Below are 19989 nucleotides of genomic sequence, written 5' to 3'. Positions count from 1 at the left end.
CACTTAACTCCCATTCAAAGTCAATGTAAATACCAGTCTCTGTTATTTGGGCCTTGTTTTCGGCCCAGACCCATTGGGGAGCTAACTGCAGTCGTGGCCGTGCAGATACCATCTCCCCTGCACTGTGAATGGCTCCAGCGTGCGAAGGAAAGGAGGGAGACAGTGAGACAGAACAGGTGCCATTGCAGAACTACACGGCCTCCTCAGTGCAGCAGGAGGATGCTCTCTAGGCCAAATCATCAGAGTCAGAGACCGAATTAACCTGTTTTGCTTCTCCATTCCAGCAGCCAGCCAGAGCAGGCTCGTTCTGATAGAAAAGGGACGTTTTTCAGGCAGCCAGGGGAGCCTCAGGCTTCTAAGTACAGGAGATCTGACTTGAGGTAAACTGTCCTCTGAGTGTGATTCCAGTAATGCCCAGGACAAAGTGACGTGACCCAGCAAGTCAGTGGCAGGGCGAGGAACAGAACCAGGGGCACCGACTCCCAGTCTGCTGCTGTCCCTCCCAGATGTCCCGACTGACAAAGTGTCCCCCTCCTCCCCAGCCTCCACGCCCTTCTGCAAGGGCATTCCCAGTGGCTCACCATATCACCTGGCTGCTAATTCAAGGGCAGGTATCCAGTACTAGCATGCAGTGAGGCAAACCATCGTGGGTGCTCACAAGCCCCGGTACTACTTCTCGCGAGTCTGAGGCAGACTCAAAGTGCAGAGCTGCACAGTCATGCTCCTGCCCTGAGCAAGCGGTGCTGTGCCACTGCCAAAATACCGTGCCCACCACTGGGCCACAAGAGCCATTCTCCTGTATGTTACTACGGCATGTCTGGGACCAGGTGATGCTTTACGGGAAACCATGTGTCTGCGTTATGCCACACGTGTAGTGAGGACACGCACCCAAGGCGGCACTGCTGGCTTTCTGGATGGATAATTTGGACACTTCCGTGTATTACCTTGGAAGCAATCAGCAGCAGAGAGCAAAGCTTCCATTCCCATTAGCTTCTCAATGCCTGCTGCTCAGTTACAGCAAAAAGCCTTCTGTGGAACCCACCTCTGTGCACGGCAAGCATCCATTTGGAATTCAGTTTTGGACCCACTGCTAATTCCATAGCTCTGGCCTTCAACCAGCATGGGTGCATGAAAGGCCATGTTAATGCTCTTATTCCAGAGCCACTGTTCAAAGGCAGATCAAACGTGGGGCTGAATGTGCAGCCCCCCGGCTCTCCTTCATCCACTGAATCAAGGGAGGATTTACAGACCTGCCTTGGTGAACCGTGACACAGGCAATGGGCGTGAAAGCACTGATGTACATATAGGAAGCAATGCACAGCTATGCCACATGCGTTAAATTAACACACCACCACACCCCCAAAACAAGCACTCAGCTGACATGACAGCACCACATGCTGCTAATAAACAAAACTAAGCTTCATGTCTTTACTGGGCCAGTGACTTTTGTTTAAAAGCAACCCGTTTCCAAGCACACGTCAAACAATCTGTAGGATTCACAATGGGCTAAGCAGGGAGGGAGGTGTGAAGATGTGCTGTGTTGAGCACTAGTCATTAGGAAAAGGAAGCAGCTTTAGAATGACCTGGAAGCAAAAACCTCCCTTTGTCCCCTGAGCCCTCCAATCTCTCGCTGTTCAATTATTAGGCAGATGGCTAAGAACACTGTGTCATCACTTCCCCAGCAGCACGCTCCTGTCCCAGCCTTGCTACCGATCCCTTCGGAAGGAATATTCCCCTAGAACAGATTGGCACAGACATGGTGTGTGAGTTTGTGTGTGTGCGCCCTTTCCGCTGCAGAATGGGGCGCGGGTCATCGACCGAGCATAGCCCACCTAATCGATTTCCTGCCATTGCAGGGGCATCCGTGCCATCTCAGTCTCTCTCGTTCTCTGCCGGTGGCACACACAACAGTTTAGTCTCCTGAGGACATAAGTCTGTAAAATGGGGTGACAGAACTTGTCCACTTTGCCAGGCGGTGGGGGGTTCAGAGTGGACACTGACCAATGCTGGGAAAGAGCTTGGCTGAAGAGACTGGCATAAAAGTACAGAGGCTCATTGTTTTCTCAAGGAAGCATTTTCCTTGAGGGCTGTGCTGCAGTTCATTCTGTACATCTCATGCTCCAAGACGTTTCACAAGGGATTTAAAACAAGGACATTTTCAGTCACCACAGGCTGATAGACACCGTCCTCCCAAGCATAGCGGCAGAGAGGCACATGCTATTGCACCTCCCAATCCCACCTACACAAATAACCCATTGCTCAGAGAACAGAACTCCAGGTAAACGGTGTGCGTCTCTCAAGCTGCAAAACACACAAAAACGCCTTGAGAACAGAACACTGCTAAGCAAGAAATGACTGAAAGTCCCCTCCTCTGCACAGATACACACAGCAATCATCGTGCATTTCAAAAGGGAACAATGGTAAAATAATTCATTTTCTCTGTAACCCACCACTCCAGCCTAATGCACTAGCGGGGTTTTAAATGGTAAGGCAGTGGAGGGAGAAAAGCAGGAAGGGGAACATTTGGGATGCCTGGAGTTATGGTTTTATCCTGCTGTCACTTAGAACACAGGACTGGGCAAGAGGGGGCAGAGTGCTTTATACAAGATCAAGGTGATTTACGCAGCTTCTGGGTCAGACCGAAATAAAAAAAGCTATGTGGTTGCTCCCAAACTCAGCCCCAAGTCAGGAAAGCATGCCCACTTTGGGGAAGTAATTAAACTGGGATTTCCGGGCATGCTGCAAGTTAAGCACGTGATTCAAAACGGCCCTGGTTTGAACCACAGGCTTTGCTTGTGCCAGCATTTTCCTACCTCTGTACTAGCATCAAAGTAGCTCCACTAGTGGAAGAGCTAGCGTCGAGAGGGCGTCGCTGTTTTTACCACCAGAACATTTCACTGAATGGGGAAGGCAACCTAGTGAGAGACAATGTGGAAAAAGCTGAAGTACTCAATACTTTTTTTGCCTCTGTCTTCACAGACAAGGTCAGCTCCCAGACTGCTGCACTGGGCAGCACAGTATGGGGAGGAGGTGACAGTCCTCAATAGTGAAAGAACAGCTTAAGGACTATTTAGAAAAGCTGGACATGCACAAGTCCATGGGGCCGGATCTAATGCATCCAAGGGTGTTGAGGGAGTTGGCTGATGTGACTGCAGAGCCATTGGCCATTATCTTTGAAAACTCGAGGCAATCGGGGGAAGTCCCAGAAGATTGGAAAAGGCAAATATAGTGCCCATCTGTAAAAAAGGGAAGAAGGAGAATCCGGGGAACTATAGCCTCACCTCAGTCCCTGGAAAAATCACGGAGCAGGTCCTCAAGGAATGCATTTTGAAGCACTTGGAGGAGAAGAAGGTGATCAGGAACAGTCAGCATGGATTCACCAAGGGCAAGTCATGCATGACCACCCTGATTGCCTTCTATGATGAGATAACTGGCTCTGTGGATATGGGGAAAGCGGTGGATGTGATATATCTTGACTTTAGCAAAGCTTTCGATATGGTCTCCCATAGTATTCTTGCCAGCAAGTTTAAAAAGTATGGATTGGATGAATGGACTATAAGGTGGATAGAAAGCTGGCTAGATCGTCGGGCTCAACGGGTAGTGATCGACGGCTCGATGTATCTAGCTGGCAGCCGGTATCAAGCGGAGTGCCCGAGGGGTCTGTCGTGGGGCCAGTTTTGTTCAACACTTCATTAATGATCTGGATGATGGGATGGATTGCACCCTCAGCAAGTTTGCAGATGACACTTAGCTGGGGCGGGTGTGGGGGGGGAAGATATGCTGGAGAGTAGGGATAGGGTCCAGAGTGACTGACACAAATTGGAGGATTGGGCTAAAAGAAATCTGATGAGGACAAGTGCAAAATCCTGCACTTAGGATGGAAAAATCCCATGCACTACTACAGGCTGGGGACCGACTGGCTAAGCGGCAGTTCTGCAGAAAAGGACCTGGGGATTACAGTGGACGAGAAGCTGGATATGAGTCAACAGTGTGCCCTTGTTGCCAAGCAGGCTAATGGCACATTGGGCTGCATTACTAGGAGCACTGCCAGCAAATCAAGGGAAGTGATTATTCCCCTCTATTCGGCACTGGTGAGGCTACATCTGAAGTACTGCATCCGGTTTTGGGGCCCCCACTACAAAAAGGATGTGGACAAATTGGGGAGAGTCCAGCGGAGGTCAACAAAAATGATTAGGGGGCTAGGGCACATGACTTATAAGGAGAGGCTGAGGGAACTGGGGTTATCTAGTCTGCAGAAGAGAAGAGTGAGGGGGGATTTGATAGCAGCCTTCAACTACCTGAAGGGGGGTTCCAAAGAGGACGGAGCTAGGCTGTTCTCAGTGGTGGCAGATGAGAGAACAAGGAGTAATGGTCTCAAGTTGTAGTGGGGGAGGTGTAGGTTGGATACTAGGAAATACTATTCACTAGGAGGGTGGTGAAGCGCTGGATGGGTTCCCTAGGGAGGTGGTAGAATCTCCATCCTTAGAGGTTTTTAAGGCCCAACTTAAAGCCCTGGCTGGGATGATTTAGTTGGGATTGGTCCTGCTTTGATAGCAGCACCAGACAACACAGTGCTAAAACACAGGCAGCCAAAGGCACCTTGTCTATGCCAAGGTTATGCTACACCTCTGGTTGAGCAATCCGTGCAGCTATTCTGGAGCTGTCCCTTCAGCATAGACGAAGACAGCACTGACTGAGTTAATGCAAACCCCAGCTTGCCATGGTCTACACATGGGGCCAGTGCTGATGCTGCTACACCAACAGCTGTCTGGGGGCTATGTGGAGTGTAGACCAGAGCTAATGCTCCCACCATGGCTAAACTGGGGCCAGCGTTCAGTAGAGGTGGTAGGGCAGGGCCCCATCAGAGCTCACCAGTACACGAGGCAAGGATACGTAGAGAATCCAGCAAAGGAGCAGGGAGTCAGCAAAACAAAACAAAAGGCAGCAAAATGAGCTCCATGGAGCCCTTTCAACAACACACACAGCTCGCTGTCCAGTATCTCTCTTGTTCCTTGTTACACTGCTCAGACAGACAGAGTACTGCAATTCACTCAATTTGCATTCCTCCAGGGAGGCCACAGTAACACCCCTGCTGGGTAAGCACCAGTCAGGCCAGGCATCCAGATAGATAAGGTGCTGCACCAGAGCTCTGCATGCCAGTCTAAGAGCTGGCCCAGCTCTAAATCCTGGGACTGACCTTGAAGGTGCTGCCTGAAAGGGCCCCGGCTATCTCAGAGATGGGCTCTCTATAGGCTCTCCACCATGGAAGTGGAAACCAGCAGCCCCCAGCGAGGAACTCCTGGGAACTGGAAAGGAGAGAGCAGATGCCCAAGCCTGCGGAAGGGACTCAGCTGAGTTGCAGCCCTACCAGTCACTGGGCGTGTGCAAGATCTCTCCCTATGTGGCCAGTGCTGGGCTGTGGCTCTGTCTGAGGCTGGGGAGGGCATACTCAGGTGCTGTTGTGATGGACACCTGCACGACATCAACCATGACACAGGCAGCATCCTGAGCATGGAAGCACATGGCAATTAACGGAGACTCCCTCACTCTGCACGCAGAGGCTGCTGAAGGGAAAATTTTGTTTGGCAGGGAAGAGAGCCCAGGTTTATAAGATTTAGTAAATCGGCTTCTGTGCTATTTAGTCCATAAAGGTTCCCCACAGTGGATCCAAATTCCTTCCCCCTCTCACTTGTCAGCATAGCACAATGAGGTTAAGAACTCCATAAATATCATGCACAGATAGCCAGTAATTTTCTGAGCCATAGCTCTGGCTGACACCAGAGTGTTGATGAGGTGCCGAGAGCTGGCTAGCTGGAGGCATCACATATGGAGTGTGTCTGCTGGGGGCACGTCTCCTGAATGCCACAGAGTGGTGTAATAATTACAGGCCACCCACCCTTGGGTCTGCTAAAACAGGGATTGAATGGGGAGTGGTCTGAGCACAGGACTGGAAGCCAGGAGTTTTGATTGCAGTTCTGAGACCAACTCTCCAGGGCCTTCGGCAAGTCACCTAAGTCCCAATGCAGCAAACACTTAAGCGTGACATTAAAGTTAAACACGTGCTTAAATCCAGCTGACTCAGTGAGATAAGCACATGCTTAAGTGCATTGCTGAAGCTGCCTCTAGTTCTCTGCCTGCTCCCAACTTGTCAAACAGGGATCTATAGTTCCCTCCCACACCAGGGGACTGTAGAAATTCACTGCTGTTTGCAAAAGGCTACAGTAGCTCTTAGCTCCATGATATCACAGCCTCTGAGCCACCTTCTACGACTGGCTCGAGCATGGCACATACTAGGCACAACCCCAGCACTGCCAACTGCAGGAGCCTGCTTGCCACAGCGCCACTCTCACTGCAGTACTAATAAAGCAGGGAAAAAGGACTTGTTTTCTGGGCATTAGATTTTTCTCTAATTCCTTTGCTTTTTGAGGCAGGGGAGGAATATCGCAAAATGGGTTGGTAGCCCAAAGCACGTCACCAGGGCAGAGGAATCGTATAATACAGAACACCAGCTCTTACATAGCACTTTTCATCAGTAGATCTCAAAGCGCTTTTACAAAGGTCAGTATCATCGTCCCCATTTTACAGACAGGGAAACTGAGGCAGAGAACAGTGATGTGATTTGCCCGAGATCACTCAGCAGCAGCACTGGGAATAGAACCCAGAGCTCTCGAGTCCCCCTCCAGTGCTCTTTGCTGTGTCACTATCTGTTCTGGCACTTTGCTGTCCAAGGTTGCCCAAGCCATTACTTTTCGCTGGCGAGCAACACGAAAAGAAACCGAAGAGACAGAATTGGGGGGGAGGGGGGAGAGGGGAGGAGATAAGGCTATTTTACTGTTTGTCTAAGAAGAAAGGTTCCATCAGTTTTCATTAGACAGAGAAGCACTTTGGTTGGAGCTGTGGTTTCAGCTACAGAGAAAGCTCTGAAGGTTATCGTCACCTGGCATGCTGGGCACATATAACACTTATTACTGGACATTTTAATGTTCTTTTCTGTCTAGTGATCATGGCTTTTATTATTTTTATATAAAGACCTTTTAAAAAGGCAGTTAAACCAAGATGGGAAAAGATAATGCACGGGAAAGAGAGAGAGTAAAGCCAGAGACTGATTTCAGTTCAGCTCCAGCACCCGGCTCTCTGTAGAGCACAAAGCATGCCTTGACTTACGTTACAAACCTGGACCTGAGTCAGGGGAACAGAACATGTGGATGGCCCACTAGCTTGAGAATTACCTCCCTGGAGATCACTAGAGGCTCATCACCCAGCACGGCCTTCCTTTTGTGAACCCAGAATTATCCACACAAGGCGTCCACGGACACTGAGCTAGAGCTAAATGTGAGCTTGCCAATTGCACCCGCACAGAAACAACTTTTCCATTTAAAATCTAGGTACACGGAGTTACGCAGCTGCCAAACGACTGCAAGAAGGGTTTTCTTGGGCCAAGTTAGTTCTGCAATTTGTCACACTGGGGCATCTTCACCTATCGGACACAGTTCCATGTTTCAAGATTTCATCTACACTTTTTGGGGTTAGTTTTTGCAGTTTAAGAGGCCCTATTCTGATCTATGCAACCAAAGCAACCTCTGGAAGAGCTATCTGTAGAGACTTTGCACCCCAAATGCCTCACTCGGAGCCCAACAGATTCTAGAGATGGCTGGGGCAAAGATCCCCCAAGAACTAGATGCAGTTTGATGCTTCTGAAACTGCCATACAACTAAGGGGATATCTACACTGCAAAGAGAGGTGTGACTGGAGCATGAATAGACACAGCTGAGCTAGCTTCAATCCAGCTAGCACAAATAACCATAGCAGCCAAGGGGCGGCAGGCTTGGCTGTACATGCCCACCTGGGACCCTGGGTATGTATTTGAGCGACTATCCTACCCTGCTGCAGCTTCACTGTTATTTACTGGAATTAGCTAGATCATAGCTTAGCTTGGGTATGTCTACACATTCTGCAATCACGCCTCTGACTGCAGTGTAGACACCCCGGAGTGCTAAGCAGATGACAAGAAGGGAAGCATTGGCTGGGCTTTAGAGTTCAAATGGGACTGGGTTAGTGTGTGGGTTTCATAGGTGTAGACGCTTAGATACCATAGTGAAAGGCACTTGATAGACAGAGAGTCAGATCTGAAGCCAATGGAAAGATTCCCATAAACTTCAATGGGCTCTGGGTGAGGCCCATGGTTGGGGGATGCCAGACATTAAATAATCGTGGAAGCAGTCTAGGACTCTGCAACACAAAGCCCCAAGGTGGAAATTACAGTGCTTTTGCTCTGGAACCAGGAGGACAAATATCACTGCAGCTATGTGATAGGTTTTCTCTACCACTATGTAAGGGCCAGCACTGTGCAAAGTGGTAGTCTTGTTTACACTGCCTACGGAAAACCAGCGGAAGGGCAGGGAACAGAACCCACGTCGCCGGACTCCCAGTCCGGTGCCCTACCCACCAGACCATGCTAGGTGTCCCCTATGGCCAATGACTCACCAGAAAGGAAGCATTAAGAGATCCACACCACTACTCCTCCCGTCTCCCTCAGAAGCTAGACCTCTTGCCTCAGTGTGCCTCTGTCAGGCTAACCTGACCATGAGCTTAGTATCGCAAGTCCACCCCACACTCCCTCCCCCTCTCTCGGAGGCACAGCACATGAGGTTCTGACACCAGGCATTTATTTCTTACACAGATTTATGTTGGGGAAAGGCACCGCTCTCCCTTGTAGCTCTTTACCTCTCTTTGTTCACTGCAGATTTTGCACAGCCACAGAGGGCGTTTCTGGGTCCCAAGACTTTCAATTCCACATTTGGTGCAGACTTTCTGAAAATAAGAAGAGAGAAAGAGAAGGACACAAAACAAAGTCAATAGCTCCAACTCCTCACAATGCCACTCTGAAGGCAAGTTTCCCCCCAGAATTTAGGTTCTGCAAAAACAATTATTTTGATGCTCCTTTCATTTACACCAGCGTAACTAGTGATCCCAGGGGAGTCACTCCTGATCTACACTGGAATCAGTGAGAGGAGAATCCGACCCACTGCCTCCAGTTGTGTTACTCCTGATTTAAACATTTAAACAAAACCTGAGACCCTCAGAAATAATTTCCCAAGTTGGGTATTTTTTTACAATGATCCCCAAATGAAGTAATCATTTCCCTACAAACTCTAAGACCCAAACATAGCAGCACTGAAACTGACAAGAAACACAAATGAAATGATCTCATCCATTTTCACTGCAATATAAAAGTTAAACATGGAAAAACTGTTAGAGTTTTAAAATTCTTTCAATTTGAGTAAGTCAGGTAAAAGAACCCCACCCTCCCTATGTGATTTTTTAACCTGACAGTCTCCCTTTCAAAAAGTGGCTGGGCAGTTATTGATTCTCTGCTGATTTGGAAATGGAGTAGACCATACAAACAGGTGTATTTCCTGGAGACAACACCTGAATAGCATTTTATGGAATCTGTTTCTGCACAAGGAAACTTCCATGTCTCCACTGGCATAACAAGTCATTTAGAGCTTGACTCATCTAATATACTCTAACAAAGCTGATGCATCTCAATCTTGGTCTACAGTTTGAATGAGGAATGGGACGGAGCCTTTGAGCCTCTTTGGCCATCACAGCAAAAGCCACTCACCCAAGGGCCTAGGAGAGCAAAATCTTGTTTACAGCAATGCAAATTAAAGCCCCCAGTTGGGATTTTACATATTCCTCTGCTCTGCCTCAAGCCCTGGTCTGCGGCTTGGTTTTCCTTCCCATCTGTTGTCCATATAGGCGTAAGCTCTTTGGGGCAGGCACTCTGACTACGTGTCTGCACAGCACCTGACACAATGGGACCCCGATCTCGGCTGGGGCCTCTAAGCACCAGCTACTGCAATAGAGATAATAAACCCACTCTATCAGTTACACAAAACAACCCCAACTGCTTCTTCCTTCCCGAGTTGGGATTTCAAGGAGAACATGCAGAGCCACAGCTTTCTGCCATAGGTGCAAGCCACTGACGGGGAGAGCAGACAGCCTGGCCGGGGATGGGGAAATGGAATCTTTTACCTTGGGGTCTGTCATAAATATAAAGGGAAGGGTAAACACCTTTAAAATCCCTCCTGGCCAGAGGAAAAACCCTTTTACCTGTAAAGGGTTAAGAAGCTAGGATAACCTTGCTGGCACCTGACCAAAATGACCAATGAGGAGACAAAATACTTTCAAAGCTGGAAGGGGGGAGAAACAAAGGTTCTCTCCATCTGTGTGATGCTTTTGCCAGGAACAGAAAAGGAATGGAGTCTTAGAACTTAGTAAGTAATCTAGCTAGATATGCGTTCAATTCTGTTTTGTTTAAATGGGTGATAAAATAGCTGTGCTGATTGGAATGTAGATTCCTGTTTTTGTGTCTTTTTGTAACTTAAGGTTTTGCCTAGAGGGACTCTCTATGTTTTGAATCTGATGACCCTGTAAGGTATTTACCATCCTGATTTTACAGAGGTGATTCTTTTACTTTTTTTCTTCAATTAAAATTCTTCTTTTAAGAACCTGATTGGTTTTTCATTTCTTAAGATCCAAGGGTTTGGGTCTGTGTTCACCTATGCAAATTGGTGAGGATTTTTATCAAGCCTTCCCCAGGAAAGGGGGTGTAGGTTTCGGGAGGATTTTGGGGGGAAAGACGTTTCCAAGCGGGCTCCTTCCCGGTTATATATCTGTTAGACGCTTGGTGGTGGCAGCAATAAAGTCCAAAGGCAAAAGGTAAAACAGTTTGTACCTTGGGGAAGTTTTAACCTAAGCTGGTAAAAATAAGCTTAGGGGGTTTTCATGCAGGTCCCCACATCTGTACCCTAGAGTCCAGAGTGGGGAAGGAACCTTGACAGGGTCTAAATTGGCAATGAGCCGATAACGTAACTTACCCTTATTCCAGCCACAAGTGGGGCTTGAACATGACCCTCTGTCACTGGAGCTAAGGGGCCCAACTCCACGATTGATACCAATATAATCCAAGAGGCTGACGAAGAGCCCTGCAGTGCATCAGGTGATGGAAACATTGCTGACGGTCCTATCTCACCCTTGGCCCAGGACTCCGATCTCGCTCCCAGCTAGTTTGGGACAGGGCATCTCCCGACACTTCCGGTGGATGAAAACAGCATGGCCATGTCCCCCTCTTCTCTGAACCCCCTTCCGTTCACTATATGGCTCATAATACAGGCTGGAGGCAGCTCTGCCAGCATCGCTCCAGCAGCATCAACCAACCAGCATGCAAATGCAGCCCCTTGTGGGCAGAGACAGCTGAGGACAAACGGGCCCGAGAGACCAAACTCCACTCCACGGTTCCAGAACAAGGTACCGGAGCCACCCACAATGGAGGGAACAAACAACTGTGCCCTGTACGCTGTGCTCTGCATGGCCGGCCAGCCAGCCGACATGGCGGCAGCTGGGGGTGGTGGTGGGGGGAGATTAACTGGAGAAAGCACTAAACAATTCCACAGAGTTACTGTTCTTTGTTTCTCCCCAATTCTCATCCCTCCCCTCTGCTGTGAAATAACTAGTAACTGGCTGTCCCCACTTGGAATGGGGCTGTCAGGACTCAATGCCTTGCCACACAAACTGACAGGGACAGTAGATTTAAGCAGCAGAGGGTGCAGTCATTACCCGTTGCCCATTTCACTGCACCCCAACCTCCTCCTCTCTCTGAAGACTGACTCAGAAACTCAGCCTTTAATACACTGGCAAATTTAAAATGCCACATGGCATAATGCATTCAAATGCTCCCCCTAGTGGAGATTTGCAGAACTTTTATTCAATTTTAACTCCATATTTTAACACACTGAGAGTTTGGGGTTTTTGTGTTTTGTTTTTCTCAGACTTGCTGGAAAACTGGAATCTTAACCCAAAAACCTCACTGTCAGGTTCTGAAGAAGCCTCAAATAAATAGGTATGTGGATTTGCAGACACTTAAAAATAAACCCTGTCATCCATTAGCTGAAATGCCAGACTCTTTCTTCTTCACCTATTACAGGTTTATATTTATGATATATTTATGATAGTCATTATTGACACATCCTCAGTACGTGGAATACCAGACTGGGTCTCATTGCTGTTATTGCTGCATGTAGACTATGCATTTAAATGCTATGCTGATTTCACACTTGTTGTGTTGTATTTATTTCTGAAATAATAAAAACTCTTTAATATTGAAAAGAAACAAATTCTAAACCAGAAGGTAGGACCGAGAAAACCCACAGGATTCAAAGGGCTGGAAGCCTCTATATTTTGCAGCAGCAACTCACTTAAGATGTATTCATTGCTCTGTTTCGTATACATTATGTTGCATTCATTACCAAAATTCCTGTTATTGGTCTACATGTGGAGGGTGTTGGGATTCCAGTGAGATGGCAGCATTAGCAAGAAATTTATGAACTTCAGAAATCCATAATCTCCTGACGAGTCACTGCTTATTGCACAAAACATGGAACAAGTGACAGAGCTCTCCTTAGGGGAGGGAGCATGAAGTTATGTTACATCTTTCTACCTGCTGAGGCTTAAGAGTCTGCAGTACATTATGTCTGGTCACTACCCACCCCCACCATGCTGCTGAAAGTGAAGTAAAAGAAACCAACCATAAGCCCTCAAACAAGTGGCATCGAGTGCTCTCAAAGCCTCAGGAGTCCTCACAGCAAGAGGTTCCTATCACCATACATAATGACAGGTTTCAGAGTAACAGCCGTGTTAGTCTGTATTCGCAAAAAGAAAAGGAGTACTTGTGGCACCTTAGAGACTAACCAATTTATTTGAGCATAAGCTTTCGTGAGCTGAAGTGAGCTGTAGCTCACGAAAGCTTATGCTCAAATAAATTGGTTAGTCCCTAAGGTGCCACAAGTACTCCTTTTCTTATCACCATACAGTTGCTGTGAAATTCACTAGAGTTCTTCCCTGAATTCCAGCTGACCTTTTCTGATCAGTGTCCAGTGAATTCCTGACTAAAGAGGAATTGTCTGGAAAAAACAAATAACTTTGCCCTTGGACAGGCCTACCATGCAAGGATCTCAAGGTGCTTTAGGGTTCCCAACACACCCATGTGCCCTGCAGTGAAGGTAAAGTTATTATCCCTGTTTCACAGAGGGGGTAGCTGAGGGACAGTTCATGCAACCCTCTGCCCCATCCTCAGCACGTGGGACTCACTGGAAGGTGGACCAGAAAATGCCCCAGTAAATAGACATTTCCCTACAGTTCTAAGCTAGCTGGTTGTGGATGTGCTGAAAGCAGGATTTTCCAGGGGAAGAGGGTGGGGAGCCCGGCATGTCCTGTTATTCTCCTCACTTGAAATGAAGGAAATAAATAGCAGTCTCCCATCCACTGGCCCTTATCTCCCTATGAGCAACAGAGAGTTGCAGGATTTGTGCCCAAGCTATCCGAGTGACCTTTGCCCTCTGCTCCACCAAGGACAGTTGCTCAGATGACCCAGTTTGCCCCATCTCTGTGCCCAGGATCTATGTGACCAGGCCTTCTCAGTTCAAGGACCACCTCCACCATGCAGGTGCCTCCTTCGTTACATCTTCTAGGGGGATTATCTCCTTCCTTCCGCCTGTGTTCCGAGTTGAGGATCTCTCTGAAATAATCTGGGCCTTGTGGTTCACATATTGGCACACACTCACCCCAGCACTGCTGCGAACAGTTGGGAAATCAATCTACATACACCTTCTGAATTCCAGTTTGATTTTATTAACTCTCTGTATCCTTCCTTGTGTCTTAGAACTTCACTGAGTTCTCATTGTGCTAAGGAGGCAGAGCAGTGGCACCTGGGTTGGGTGGGTGGACTATTGACATTCGGCCTAGATCTAACAGTGCAATACAATGGGTATGTTAAAGACGATGGCCAAAATAAGAAAAGGAGTTCTGTCCAGTTGGGCTGGTAACTAAGCAACAGCTTGCCTAGCAGGGGACTTTGTCGGGTGCACTTTTGGAGGAGAAGGCATGTGCGGGAGGGGGATTGAATCCCAAAGGATGCTTAGGAGTGGTGAGGAAACTGAGGCAGGGAAGGGCATGCGGTATAACTTGGCATAGCCTGCGTGCAGTCTAAAGAAAAGAGTAACTGTTCTGGAAGCCTTTGCAAAGCCTGTGTGTCCTGTGCTTCAATTATCACATGTTCCTGGAGAGAGGAACAGTAACCCAGGGCACCCACAAGGCTGGACCTCTGCAGCACCATCTGCTTAAGCTATTGGGATGTCTTAGGGGGTCTGCACTGGTCCTGGGGCCTCGGGCAGCTGGACTATGAGGTCCCACTTCTATGAAGGGGTAACAGAGAGTCTGTGCCCAGGGGTGCACCAGTGGGACTAGAGAGACAGTGCTGGAACCTGCCCAGGCCAAAGGAAGACCGAGAGGACCGCTGGATGGGTTGCATGCTGTGGGCTCCATGTGGCCACCTCCCCTGTAGTGGTGGGACTGGGGTCCATGGAGCAGCTCCAGCTGCCACACAGGCCTCACTTTAGCCACTGCTACCTAGAGAGGATATTGCCAATATGGGTGGCTCCCTTCAGCCTGCTTAAAAGGCTGAGCTGGGCGCTGAATAGACAGCTGCTCCAAGCCAGGTGCCTATGCTCATGCTTCCCTGTGCATGTCACTGAGGCAGAACTATGGAAAAGGGAGATTTCTCCCAGGGCAAGATGGGTTTCAAGTGTATGAAAAAAGCAACATCCCAGCAGAGGCTCTCAGATGATGTGGTGGTTGCCTTGGAGATCGTCATCTCCGCAGCTCTCCAGCTTAACCCCTTGGTTGCTGGAGTCCGGACAAGCAGTGGTCTCCCATCCAAGTATTGCACTGCAGCAAAAACCCTGCAAACTGAAGCCCACCATCTATTTCAACAGCACGGATGTCACTGGGACAGCAACATGCTGTAAGCTTGCAGCAAAGATTTAACCGTGTACCAGCCAGGGGGATGGCTCAGGGGACTACATATTAGCCCTGAAATAGCTGTAGTTCCAAAATGGATGGATCTGAAGTAGAGAAACTGAGCACCTTGCAGTTACAGGGCTGACGTTCGGATGAGACCTCGATAATGAGGCGCATGGAGTTTGCTGTGAGAGTTCCCCATTGAGCATAATTGCTGCCCCCTCCCCCCACTGTTTACCTAACTGATGTCTTCCACCCCAGACGTAGCTGCAGTTCATTGGGGTTCTAGACACAGGGCTTGTAAAGCTCTTTTGGGATCTTGAGGGAAATGAGAGATATTAAGGACTGGGCAGGGACCAGATACTTTGGGTTTTTATGACAAAGCACCCCACAGTTAAACGCTATTCAGTCAGCTACCACCCTCACCCCTGCAAGACGAACCCGAGCTGGATTAGCCTCCTGGGTATTTATCGGAAAACAAGATGCCAGGAAGCTCACCTTTTTGCAATCCTGACAGAAGACTGATGTGGTCCCCAGCAGACCCAGCAGCTCACCACAGAGTAAGCACTGAGACAGCCCATTCCCCATCACGTTCTTCCTCATGTTTTCCAGCCGCTCCACCAGGCGCCTGTAGGGGAGCAGAGATTAGAGGAGATGACTCTGGAATTACTGCAGTGAGGCAGACTCTGTAGGGAGGAGCATGGGCTAGTGGTTAGATCTGGACACCTGGGTTCTGTTCCTGGTCCCCCACCCCTCTTCGTGAGGCTTTGAGCAAATCATTTAATCCTCGTGACTCGGTTTACCCACCTGCAAAATGGGAATAACAACACCCAGCTAACATAATATAATCAAACCGGAGACAGCCATGTTATATCCCTGGCTTGGCCCGTGAGTGCAGAGCAGAGAAGTTATGCTCACAGTGCATGCAGGGGATGTTTCAGCATTCTAACGAAGGGTGGCTAATAGGGTAGCTTCATACGGGTTGTATGGCCTTCAGCTTGCAGCACGGAGCAAAGGTTTCGCGCCTTTGGAACCCAGATGGGCTTTAAATGCGTATGTCAGAAAGCAGGGCTCCTACAGGAAAACAACCCATCCCAAAATGAAGGGCACAGAGGAAGCTGGGTAATCCCCACTGGCAACAGCTCAGGTTCTAGGACATTACCATGGGCTGCCAGTGCAAGGTGCAAGCTATGGAGACACCACCCTATGCCTGGCTGTGAGGTGGGAAGCCCAAACTCTGAGGCCACAGGACCCCAAGCGGGATGGGGAACACCAGCAAGCCTTTGCATTAATAAATAGGCGGCTTTCCATGCAAAAAGAGCAAAAGTCTGCTTGTGAGGGTTCCACAGCAGCTGGAGTGGGAATGCAGGGGCTGTCAACTTGACCACAGAACATGGATGGCGTACAGAGCTAGGATTATGGCGCTAGCTCACCAGCACTGCTTCTATTTATACATGGAGCAAAACAATAATAATGCAGTTTATCAAAGGCAGAAACCAGCAGCAGCTGTGCATGTGGGTGCACTAAGGGAGAAAAGGCAAGGCCATTTTTTACCCACCTACGTTCTCATTAGGACCAGAGCCTCATAAAGCAAGCCAGGCACCGATGGGAAAGCAAGGTCTGTTTGGAAGGGGTGCACACCTTATAGTGAGGAGGTTGGGCCAGACAGCAGAGCCATAAGGAGCCATCGCTGCTGATTTTGTAACCCGTGGCCTCCACATAACAGAACTTTAAAGAGTTAGTAGAAGAACTTCAACGAGGACTTTAACAAGTAAGGGGCTGGTGCTTAGAGGGACCTAGGGCTTTCCACGCTTAGCTCACCAGCCAAGTGGGAGCGGTTACCATCTGATGCCTGCACAGTAGCTTTCACATATGATGGGGCTTACACCACACTCTCACAAAACACCACCGTGGCTAGCACTAAATAGCACCCTCCCCGAGGTCCGGGCATGTCAGTTTCCAGGGAAAGGTTCTGGCAAGTCGGGGGAATTTTGCACAAACTGTGCCTAATCCAGGGGTCTTCCTTTCTTCTCACCCTTTAACAACAAGCCCCCAGTGGCTTCCTGCTGGGCGACTCGCCTGCTTTGATACAGTCAGGTGCAGGGTTAACACTGTCCTGTCTGCCAGGCCAGTCCTTTAGCTTAGCCAAAAGTCAAATGAAACATGGCGCGGCGAAGATACCGACAGACGAGGATGGTGCCAGTGAATTAATGACTCCGGCTAACAAACCGTTCCCAAGGAGTCAGCCAGCCAGAACACTCCACACTCACTGCTCTGAGCAAACAACCCCAGAGAATTCCTGGGCAGCCAGAGACTGTCACCCGGGAGTTCTGACTGCAGCCCCAACAGCAGCTGTGCAGCTCAGTCTGGTTCCTAAGGCCTTGGCCAGAGCCATGCGTGTGGCTAACGTAGCCAGGCCAAGCTCACCCCCCAGCTACACGAGGTGTTGCCTCAGTGGCTGTAGTCAGAGCAAACCCCTGGTCTAGACAATACCCAAGTATGGGAGTGAGAAGAGAGCTCCTGTCCTGCCTTTCGCCCAGCCCAAACCAGAGCTAGACAGACTGGGTGAGGGAGCCACTGACAGAACTGATGCTCAGCCTGTGTGGTGATTGGACCACAGCAGGACCGGAGAGCCACCCTCCTAGGATGGATCCTATGCCCTCCTCCAGGGAGAAATAAACAGCAAGTCCTTAGCTGGGAGGGGCGACCGTACCCGATTCGCTGCTGCTCAACAAGGTCCAGCTTCTCTGCCCTGCGGATGACCTCCAGGATGACCTCCAGCTCCTTCGGGTTCAGCACCTGTGTTTTCCTCTGCTTGTCAGTCTGGTTTGTGTGCACCGACCAGCCAGTTTGGAGCCTGCAGGGTGGGCAGTGTCACACTGAAGGCTGGAACAGCACAGAAAGCCTCTGCCACGCCCAGGTGCTGAGTCTGGGAGCCTAGAAAATCACAACCATCGACTTGCCTGCAGAGATGCTGGGTCCCAAGCAGGAATCTATCGACACGACTGTTTCACATCCTGCACTTCACCTTTCCCATAGGGCTGAGAACCGATCTCCTGCCACTAACCTAACTCCTCCCGCCCTTGGATTCCCCTTCTTTTGAGCAGGTCTAGTTTTCATTTTACATCTGAGTGTCATTACCCCAGGTGGGGTGTCAGCAGGAGAAGGAAGCATTGTCTAGTGGTTAAAGCAGGGGTCTGGGCCTAAACTTTCCAAGATGACCAGTGATGTTAAATACCTCCATTTTCCACTGCCCCTAAGACACCTTAGAGCAGTGGTTCTCAACCAGGGGTATGCGTAACCTTAGGGGTACACAGAGGTCTCCCGGGGGGCACATCAACTCATCTAGATATTTGCCTAGTTTTACAACAGGCTACAGAAAAAGCACTAACGAAGTCAGTACAAACTAAAATTTCATACAGACAATGATTGTTTACACTGCTCTATATACAGGTTGAACCGCTCTAGTCTGGCACCCTTGGGACCTGACTGGTGTCAAACCAGAGAATTTGCCGACCCACAGGAGGTCAATGCAGAGTGCCAGCGGGTCTCCAGAGGCACAGGAAGAAGGAGTGGGGGATGCTGTAGCAGGGAGTGCCAGATTAGAGAGGTTCGACCTGTACTATGCACTGAAATGTAAGTACAATATTTATATTCCAATTGATTTATAACTATAGGGTAAAAATCAGAAAGTCAGCAATTGTTCAGTAATAGTGTGCTGTGACACTTTTGTATTTTTATGTCTGATTTTGTAAGCAAGTGGTTTTTACGTGAGGTGAAACTTGGGGGTACGCAAGACAAATCAGGCTCCTGAAAGGGGTGCAGTAGTCTGGAAAGGTTGAGAGCCACTGTCTTAGAGGATCCTGATTTCCAGAAGCGCTGAGTGCCCCTGCCACACACACACACTGACAGGCTCCTTTAAGGCATCTCATGCTGAGCATCCAACATTATTAGGTACTTTTGGAACCACAGGCCTGGGAGTTCATCCCCAGCTCAGCCACTGACCTGCGGGGTGACCTGGGGGATGTCACTGTCCCTCCTCTCTGTCAAATGATTTAATTCTCCTACCCCTCACAGGCTTACAGGCCTAACTCACTAGCATCTCAGTAAAGGGTTCTGAGACCACTAAATGACCTCAGATATGCTCGAGCAGCACAGAGTACCATGATAACATGCGGCTCAGTGCCAGATAGCCAACCCTAAGGGGAGCTCCACAGCAGAGACTGCAGGAGGCTCTGTCCTGCCCATACAACGCTTACAGCCACTGTCCTGTCCAGCTGGGCACTGTTACATTTTTAAGCCATTTGAAGCAGACCCCCAGGAGGTTCAGCTGGGAGCAAGACTGGGGGCAACTGGGCGCAGGCTGCTGCCAAAGGAAAGCAGCTAGAACAAATACAATTCAAGCCACTGACTTATCCCAGTCCCCTCCCCACCAGCAATCTGACTTGGGGGACAAAACAAGATCAAATGACATGTGCCTCCAAACAAAAGAGCAGGCACCAGCTGGGGGAGGCCATGAATTATAGATGGGGTGCTGCTAGGACTGGCTTTTGCATCCACCAACTTTGCTTATTAAATATAGGGTCGGTGGTGGGAACTCAAAGGAGGGTGGGGGTTGCAAGCTATTGCGCAGGAAGGAAACTCCAGACAGCATCCAAGCACAGGGCTGCGCCTCAAGAGGCATCCGAGCAGCGATTCCTGTGGCTGCCCTCAGGGAAGCCAAATGACATAGTTGGCCTCCACAAGGCAGCTGCATTGACACTAAAACACCTGGAGCAGGGCAGCACTAGGGGTCCTGGCAGATTTCACAAGCTAAGCAAGGTCAGGTCATTGCATGGATGGGAGACTGGCTGGGGCAGCTAGGTACTGCTCTCAGTGGGGCGGGCAAGCCACTAGCTGGTCCACATTTGGCCCAAGGAGGGGGGGTGGGCTGCACTGCAGTGACACACTGATCACTGCACAGCTTGTGTATCAGTTTCAGATTTTAGAGCACGTTCAATCCCTTTAGGCAAGGAGGAGTGATAGCAGCGATGCAGGATGTTATTACGCACCTGCCCTCCTCAGCACAGGAGCAAAGCCACCAACTCCGAGGAAGCTCAGGTCTCACGGGGAGCAGGAGAGACCTCTCCC

At 49.4% G+C, this 19989-nt stretch overlaps 1 protein-coding gene across 2 annotated transcripts in view; it reads right to left on the bottom strand.

The window, feature by feature from the left end:
* Positions 1 to 19989, bottom strand: part of RPH3AL (rabphilin 3A like (without C2 domains)) — a 132871-nt gene that overhangs the window by 91208 nt on the left and 21674 nt on the right. For both annotated transcript variants that reach the window (XR_012155481.1, XM_073316016.1), the window contains exons 3-5: positions 17573 to 17716; positions 15358 to 15487; positions 8725 to 8811 (exon numbers count right to left, since the gene is read on the bottom strand). Coding sequence is in view for 1 of the 2 variants with exons in the window: in XM_073316016.1 (XP_073172117.1) it covers positions 8725 to 8811; positions 15358 to 15487; positions 17573 to 17716 (361 nt within the window). In the remaining variant the exon portion in view is untranslated. The remainder of the gene's footprint in view (positions 1 to 8724; positions 8812 to 15357; positions 15488 to 17572; positions 17717 to 19989) is intronic.

The sequence above is a fragment of the Lepidochelys kempii genome, chromosome 17 (genome assembly GCF_965140265.1).
Source record: "Lepidochelys kempii isolate rLepKem1 chromosome 17, rLepKem1.hap2, whole genome shotgun sequence".
In the NCBI taxonomy this organism is placed as follows: Eukaryota; Metazoa; Chordata; order Testudines; family Cheloniidae; genus Lepidochelys; species Lepidochelys kempii.
This window is presented reverse-complemented; position numbering and strand designations above follow the sequence as displayed.